Below are 8,434 nucleotides of genomic sequence, written 5' to 3' on the forward strand. Positions count from 1 at the left end.
TTTAGACAAAAAGAATTGTGTCCTGAATGCTTATATTGCTGATACCACATAACTGTTGCACGCCTCCCCCAGTATCCAAGGGTGCGAGATTCCAGGAGTTCCAGACGCTTACCCAGGGTTCATGTTTCCTTTTGGAAATGAGGCACAGTGGGGACTGTGGTATCTTTATGATATATGGTTTATTTACACATATATACAGCCTGAGCCTACGATGAAGGAGCTTACAGTATTCACACCCTAAGAGGGTCTTGTTTCTCCCATACCCACAGCCTTGAATCCAAACAGAAATCAAACATTTCTCTTAAATGTAGCTCTGACTCTCTCCCACTTTCAATTCTCACCTTTGTATTTTTCTAACCACCATACAGTTGTTGTTTTTTTTGGGGGGGGGCACAAATTTACCATCTCACACTGATCCACTTGCTTTTGTTTCTCTTAATGGATTTGTTTCTCTAGCATTACTTACACTTCAACACTTGCTGGATCCAGAGGTTAGAAAGGTCTCTGCATAGCGCCTACTTCCCCACCCCCGCCCCAAAGTCATAACTGTACAGCTGAGAAGACTCCCTTCTCAAAGAGGTTTGTCTGACAACTTCAGACAACGTTTTGGCAAGTGCTGAAGACGTACCTCTTTGCCCAGGCCTTTGACACCTCAAATATATATTTTCAAGACTTACCCTATCTTTTGTGATGGTATTTTTTTTGTAATTCTGAATCTTTAAAGTTTTTACTGTTGTATTTTAAATTGTTGTAACCCACCCCAGGACCTTAGAATAAAGGGTAGGTAATTAATTAAAGTAGTAATAATAATAATAAATTGGAGAACACTCCTAATAATCTTAAGAAGTGTACTTTATTTTCAGAACAAATAGCTTTGAAAAGATGCTAGAATGCAGCAGAATTGAAGGACAAGTAGCCAAAATGATACTCCATTAAGTGAAATGTTTCCAGAGGCTGTGGTTGCCGTTGCCGTTGCCGCTGTGGTACTTGCAAGGGTTGGTGCTGCTCTTCCAGGGCCCAATATTTTCTCTATCTCCAAAACTCTAACTTCAACTTGCTCTGGCTCAGTGACTATGTCTGGTGGGTTCTTAACATCACAGAAGTAAGTGCCATTGTCTATAGGTTGCATGTTTCCTACCTTGATGGATGCATCCTTTCTATAAAAATCTCCATCCCAGGTACTTCGGCCATTGAATTGTGTATTCTTTCCATTATATTCCCTCCCATTTGAGTAATAGAAAAACTGTAAGCATAAAAACAAACACAATAACTTTGTTAATAGCTGCTTTGAGCTGAACATAGTTGTTGGAGAAGCGGGATACAAATTTAAAATCAAACCATGATTAACTTTGCATGAACATTTAACTTTTCTTCCTGCTTTAGTAACATTGAGTGGATGTTTCCAACACCTCGGGGATTGATTACACAAAACTTGAATTCTAAGCTTGATCTTCAGTGGATTCACAAAGGGTAACACCCAGATGCAGCCAGCCAAACCACCAAACTTTATTCTTGTTACATTGCGGATGCCTCTCTTACTTTTTGCCGAATCCTAGGCATGTTCAATCTGAAGTACCGTAAGTCTCACTAAGTTCAATGGAGCTCAGGCTGTGTACACTTTACTACTTACTCTGGCTCCAGCATGCTGCCACTGCAGTCATTTGAAGCCAAGTAACAACAACAACTTTTTTATTTATACCCCGCCCATCTGGCTGGGTTTCCCCAGCCACTCTGGGCGGCTCCCAACAGAACACTAAAAAGAGAATAAAACTTCAAACATTAAGAACCTCCCTAAACATGACATTGCCACAGTCCATAGGCCTCCCATAACTTCTGGTGATATACTCCTGTCTGGTGTACCTTCCTTCAACCCAGCTTTCATCCATTAAGAATATGGAAACTATGGTTAAGCTAAGGTATTTCAGGCAGCTGTTGGATGTGCAGATGATAGATTTAGTGAATTGGAGCTTGCATCTCTGCACCCTCTGTTGTGAACAGCAACATTTAAAAGTGATTTGAAATGCAGGGGGTGGGGGGGTGATGATCTTACTTCATTTCAAGCTGTTAATGTGCACATAGCCCTACTCTCAAGTATGCTGTATAAACAAACGCCATTAGTTCTGCTGCTCGATAAGTGTTTAATGGTTATTGTATTTGTTTAAAAAACAATACAAAATTTATGTATATATATGCCCAGGATTGCAGCTGTCAGTCAGCAAATTCCAGAGGCTATATGCTTTCATCTGATAAATCCCTCCACTCAGACACACTGCCCCAAATACATACAAGAGTTACCATTTCTAAGATCTAAGATATCAAGAGGTGACCATGCAGTGAAGCGGAAAGGAAAAGGGCCACCTTGCAGAAAGTGAGATAGAAAACTTCTAACAAATCTGAAGGAGAGAGGGAGAGAGTCAGTGATCAACGCTGCATACCCAAAGCTGCAAGCTCTTACAGGCGGATTTGTTAAAGGACAAAGGAGGCAAAGCAGAAACAAAACTGGGGAGTTGGGTGGGAATTTTGGAGATTCGGATTGCAGTCCTACAGATACTTCGGGATAAGTCCTTCTGAACTTACTTCCAAAGTGAACATGCATGGAATTGGGATTGTTCATCAAATACTTGAGTTTTAGGAGCAAGAACACATCCATTAAGAGGTTACAAAGAGACATACAGTGTGATCTTGAGGAAATAGAGGCAGGACCAAGTGAATAATGATGTGAATAAAACGGCACAAAGGTTACTTTTTTTTATGACATTGCAGGAAAGGCAGAATATGGTCAAGTGCTGTCATTCCAGAGCAGACAATAAATTGTTTCCATAAGACAAAATTAAGGTAGCGCTGTCAAAACAGATACAGTGGTACCTCGGGTTAAGTACTTAATTCGTTCTGGAGGTCCGTACTTAACCTGAAACTGTTCTTAACCTAAAGCACCACTTTAGCTAATGGGGCCTCCTGCTGCCGCCGTGCCGCCAGAGCACGATTTCTGTTCTCATCCTGAAGCAAAGTTCTTAACCTAAGGTACTATTTCTGGGTTAGCGGAGTCTGTAACCTGAAGCGTATGTAACCTGAAGCATATGTAACAGGAGGTACCACTGTAATCCACTTTCACCACAAATTCTTATGCAAAACGAGGCTCTCCTCAGACATTAACTCTTACTGGTATGGGACGAGCCTTTGATCCCTCTGGTTGAAAGCTCCACGTAACAGATGTTGCACTGGTGATTTCCTCTGATGACCTGAATGTGCATGGAAGCTTTGCATCTGCCCCAATCCCCACAATGAGTTCTGTTGGTGAGGAACCTTCTTCATCAGTTGTGCTATCGACTGTTGAAGAACAAGATGCCATCCGCGTCCCTTTGTAAGCAACAAAATTACAGTTTTTAAATATGCAGAGCAAGACAAAACTGCATAAAGATTTGCTTTTATATATGGATATGTTGTCTGTTATGAAAACATCTCAAGCTGATTACTAAAGGTAACAGACATCACAACTCTCTTGGTTCCACAGACACAAAACATCTGCATTACTGTTTTCATTATATTTTTAGTTTCTAATTTTGATTTTATTTGGTACTCTGTCATTTTATATTGAAGTTTGGCACATTTCCTGAAATGTGGGATAAAAGCTTGACCAATGAATAAAACTGAATGTTGAGAAGATATTTCTGAAGATATTTGAGTTACAAGTGCGTATACAATCTCAATGAGGAACTGGGGTGCAAAACCGCAAACTGCTTCCAAAATAAAAAAGAATAAAAATTCTGGGATTATTCATTTTACTGTGTTCCATGAGTTACTTAAAATAAAGCACCAAAAGTAAAAACAGAAAACCAGGAGGTTGAAGCGACACCTCCCAGTTTCCAAGATGTTACTTTTTAGGGGGGAAAGGCGTAGACTAGAGAATGGTCCAATAATGCTGCAATCCAAAGCATGGACATAGCCAGGATTTTTTTTGGGAGGGGCAGGCTTTTGTTGGGGGGGGGCAGAACCTCAGATTTGTATTGATTTGGGGGGGGGGGAGGCAGCTGCCCTCCCCTTGGCTATGCCCATGATCCGAAGCACATTTAATCCCATTGAATACAATGGATTCTGTAAGGACTGCAGGTTTCCTTTGCATGTTTTCAGCACGTGTGCAAGGCACCCTTGCAAACCGAGGAGACCCCAAAAGGGGTCACAACGTGCCAGCCTCCAAACTGATATTTCGTGTCTTCCTTCATCCTGAACTGCCGCTCATAAATAGTGATCTTTTTTCAGTGATCTTGCATCTATGGAGCGGCCAACCACTTCCCCTTTTTCAAAGCCGGAGAGAGCAGGAACCCCAGCAAAGGGGGCGCGGCTAGGCGCTTTCCCTTCCCGCCCGCCCCCCACCCGCATAGGCGGAGAATACTAGGAGAGCTCACACTGGCCCAGAGCGAAAGCCACCGCCAACCATAGTCCGGGATCGCGGGCGGCAAACTTCTTGCGCTTCCCCGGAGCGCCGCCTGCTGCCGCCGTGGACAGGGCGCCCATCTTTCTGCCTCTGCCCACATTTTCTCGCCCATTGTGACGCCCACTCCCACCTCACAGCCATTGTTGCGGGCCGTGAGGGGCAGGAGGCTGGGAAAGAACGCGGCCCAGTCCAGGGGAGCCGCTGTCAGGGCGAAGCAGCCTCCGGGGAAGGGCTTCGAAATGCTCCCCAGGCTCCAGCAGGAGCGTAACAGAGAGCACTTAGGAAAAGCGCCTTGCCGCCGCTGCAACCCCATTATGCACACTTTCCTGCCTTAGAGGGTTTTTGCGAAGATAGAAGGAGAGAAGAAATATTTAGACAGTCTTGAGCATCTCGGAGGAAAGGTGGATTGTAAATGCAATAAATAAAAAAACATATGGGTAAAAACAACAAATGTCCATAAGCCAAATTCAAGGTGTTAGCACACACCATGGCTTCGGACCAGGGCCGGATTTAGGTTTGATGAGGCCCTAAGCTACTGAAGGTAATGGGGCCATTTATATGTCCAGCTTTCCTTTGTCAACAACAAATTGCCGCTGCTTTTTGTGTGGAATATATGCTATATGGTAATTTATGGAACTAATAGGTTTCTAAAGCCATTTGCACATGTTGCCATGCAACCAGCCCATGCAGAATGTAGGCACCCTATATACAGAAACGAGCAAACCAGTGATATTTTAGGGAGCAGTCTAGGCCTGTTACTTCCATCATAGGAGCCTACACAACACAAAACACTGTTGCTGTATGTAGGTTTTATTTTATTTGTTTTTTATCTTATATTATGGAAATGTACATCTTTTTTTCCTTTAAATTTTTTTGGGGGGGCCCTAGAGAGTGGGACCCTAAGCTATAGCTTTAGCTTATACATAAATCCGGCACTGCTTGGGACCCACCCAAGTACCTAAATATCAACCATCTCAAGCCTCTCCTGCTGTTGGAGGTGCCACCACTAGAGGTTGCTGTCTGCAGTAGCCCAAGGCAGGGCCTTCTTGGTGGCAGTCCCCTGTCTGCTGAATGCCTTCCCTAGTGAGCTATGCTAGTCTCACTCATTAACAACTTTTATGAGAAATTTAAAAATTAAATAATTCCCGTTTGCTGCGTTTTTAGATGACTGAAATTTCTGTCTGTTAACCCTGACATCATTACTGTGACAGTAGGTCAGTGCTTTTTTCCTGGGGGTCCGCATATCACTAAACATTATGTGAATCTTTGTACTTTTGTCCATTTACTGTATTTACTTTCCCTGATTTGAACTATAAAATGTTGATTTTCTTGAGTCAAAATGAGAGTACCCCTAAACATTATTTTAGAAAAAAAAGCACTGCAGTAGATGATTGCTTTTAGGGTTTTAGAACTTTTTAAAATGGTTTTAAAGTCTGTATGTGTTTTTTTAAAAGACGTTGGTTGTAGGATATGTTTGCAGATCTGGCCTCCTTTGGAGTAAAGTGTGAGGGTATAAATCTGATTATGATGATGATTATTAGCAGTAGTAATAAAAAGTCCAAAATATACAGCTGGATTCTACCAAATGAAATTGTCACAAAATTATGGCAAGCTTTTGAGTTGCCCTTTTTGAGGTGGGTGGAATGGTGGGAGTGAAAACTTGTGCTAGTTTCCCCCCCCCACCTTCACTCCCAAGTATTAGGCTGGATATTGCAACTCATTTTCAAATGGTCTGTCTCAGGCAGGAGGGGCATTTCTCATGAAAGGCTCTTCCAGGGAAGCCCTTCTCAGAGTCCAGCCACCTGGCATTGTCCTCAGGCGAGAAGGGCCTTTCCCGGTACATGGAAGACTCTTCCCTCCGAGGTAGGTAGGACGCTGCTGACACTTCAGTTTTGGCGCCACTTCAAAATATGGCTGCTTACTCAAGGCTTTTGGGGATACCGCAGGTCTCAGCAGGTCTAACAGTAAACAGATGCCGTTCTGCAGTTTCAAGATTACTATCTCGTATTGATTTTAGTCGCTCTCTTCTCGTTATAGCTATAATCATACGGTTGTTTTAAAGCGCACTTCATTGCACCCGCGTCCTCAGATCGTTGCAATGAAGGGCGCCTTCTAAATACTTTGCATACACTGGAATGAGACGTTTCAGGCCGTCTCTCTGCTGCTTTGATAATAATTCTATTAATTTTCAATTGCAGTCCAATAACAGCCTCATTATAACAACGTCAAATTGTAATACAGTTACTAATACCAATCGTTCAAATCTCTCTGCTGCTTTGAAAATGCCCCCCTCTGCCAGCCTGTTCCTATGACGTGGATCAAAACAAGGAAATACCTTTCTTTACGTCATTACGTTGTGTGAGGCAAAGGATCTATAGCAGCTGCAATACGTATAAGCAGAGAAACAAATTTTGCTCGTGCTGCTGGTGTGGATTCACGCCCCCTCCCCATGCAAATAACACTGTCCTAAAGTAAACCACCTTTGAAAGGCGCGTAGGTATTTAAATGTTTTAATGTTGCTTAGCATTTTAAAGAAATTAAACTCTCTCCCAGATACGGCCATAGACTCCTTGTACAGCAGCGAGAGAAACGATAGAAGGCTGGCTCGTTGGTCTAGGGGTATGATTCTCGCTTAGGGTGCGAGAGGTCCCGGGTTCAAATCCCGGACGAGCCCATTTTTTAATTTTTTTCTCGGTCGTCATCGTCCCCCTCCCACCAGTGCTAAAAGCACAATAAAAATGTATTCCACCCCCCATGGCTCCCGCCGCCCCAGAACTTAATATACATTGTCACGGGACTTATTGGTATGGTCGTTGTGCCATTTACTGGTGCACTATGATGTTTACTGGTGCACTAAGATGTGAAAATACGTCCCTTTTTCCTTTTCGTTGCCTATTGTGTAACTTTAAGAAGCGGAGTAAGATTTTTTTTTTAAAAAAAACCTTCTTCCTATTCACCCAGCTCCTTTCCTGCATGTGTACTAATACTACGTACTAATAATTCATGACAATGGTGCTAGTAGAGGCGGTTTTATTAGGAAGCCCAGAATATAATAAAATAAATGCAATCGTTCCACGTGACTCTTAATGGAAAAGAGCATCAAAATAAAAGGCTATTTGATGCCTTTCTCTTCCCTTGCGTGCTCCGTGGAGGCGTCTTAATTTCCTTCTCCCGATTCCTCGATTTGGGAATATGTTTTAAAAATAACCATGGCAACCTTCATGTCAAAGCAATATTTTCGCCCCGTTTTTCAACAGTGCCACCTCCTGTTAATCTTTATCTATTTATCATTTTCCTCTCGTGAAGGCTCGATCGCTTTCATGGTTATGTACCAAGCACCTTGTCTCCCGCTCCTCCTCCTCCTCCCACCCACAAGGCCCTGATGATAGAGCTGCAAAATTAATAAAATGCGGTCGTCCCCCAAAATAGGAAGGAATTATACCACCCCCTCCAACAACGGGCTCGTCCGGGATTTGAACCCGGGACCTCTCGCACCCGAAGCGAGAATCATACCCCTAGACCAACGAGCCGCTCTCGACATACTCCTCCTCAGCTCACTTCTTCACTTTTATCCCGCCCCTGTTGCACTGCGCAAGTATTCCACTTAATAGCCGGCTCGGTTTCTCACATAAACACGTGCACCCCTTCCATTTTGAAGAATGGTTTGGCCCACCGTCCCGGGGGACACTATTATCCATTCAAATAGCTTCACGGCATTCTTCGCCCACCTCAAGGGAGAGTCCTTTCTCCGCAAAAGGGGGGTTCGGAGGAGGACGAAAATTCTGGCCGCCTCGCGAAAAATCTCTCTGTTCCTTTATATACCCCGTGTGAAGAAATGCAGTAAGCCGCGTTCCGGCTGGGCCGCCGGATTTCAGGGCAAATCCATTCATTTCTGTCGGCAAAACTAGGAAGTGAGCGTGGCCGTTTCTCCCTCTTCACAGAATTCCTTGGCCGTTTTCTATTGCTGTGGGGTCCCGTTCACTCACCTCTGCCCCGCGCGCA

General features: G+C 43.6%; 1 protein-coding gene and 2 non-coding genes across 5 annotated transcripts; 1 reads left to right on the plus strand and 2 right to left on the minus strand.

The window, feature by feature from the left end:
* Positions 1-834: 834 nt before the first annotated feature.
* Positions 835-8,150, minus strand: LOC128412882 (myelin protein zero-like protein 1). 3 transcript variants are annotated; one of them, XM_053386398.1, is made up of 3 exons: positions 8,061-8,150; positions 3,161-3,357; positions 835-1,243 (listed from the first exon to the last, which is right to left on the minus strand). In XM_053386398.1, exons 1-3 carry the CDS (start codon positions 8,128-8,130, stop codon positions 860-862), a joined length of 651 nt encoding a protein of 216 aa, XP_053242373.1. In that variant the 5' UTR covers positions 8,131-8,150; the 3' UTR covers positions 835-859. The 3 variants fall into 3 exon arrangements, with proteins under 3 accessions (XP_053242373.1, XP_053242372.1, XP_053242371.1); XM_053386397.1 differs by lacking the exon at positions 8,061-8,150 and adding an exon at positions 4,404-4,617; XM_053386396.1 differs by lacking the exon at positions 8,061-8,150 and adding an exon at positions 4,391-4,559.
* On the plus strand, positions 7,035-7,106 carry TRNAP-AGG (transfer RNA proline (anticodon AGG)). The gene has a single exon. It is a non-coding gene; the product is annotated as a tRNA-Pro (tRNA).
* Positions 7,891-7,962, minus strand: TRNAP-CGG (transfer RNA proline (anticodon CGG)). Its single transcript has one exon. It is a non-coding gene; the product is annotated as a tRNA-Pro (tRNA).
* Positions 8,151-8,434: the final 284 nt, after the last annotated feature.

Source organism: Podarcis raffonei, chromosome 4 (assembly GCF_027172205.1).
Source record: "Podarcis raffonei isolate rPodRaf1 chromosome 4, rPodRaf1.pri, whole genome shotgun sequence".
NCBI classification, from domain to species: domain Eukaryota; kingdom Metazoa; phylum Chordata; class Lepidosauria; order Squamata; family Lacertidae; genus Podarcis; species Podarcis raffonei.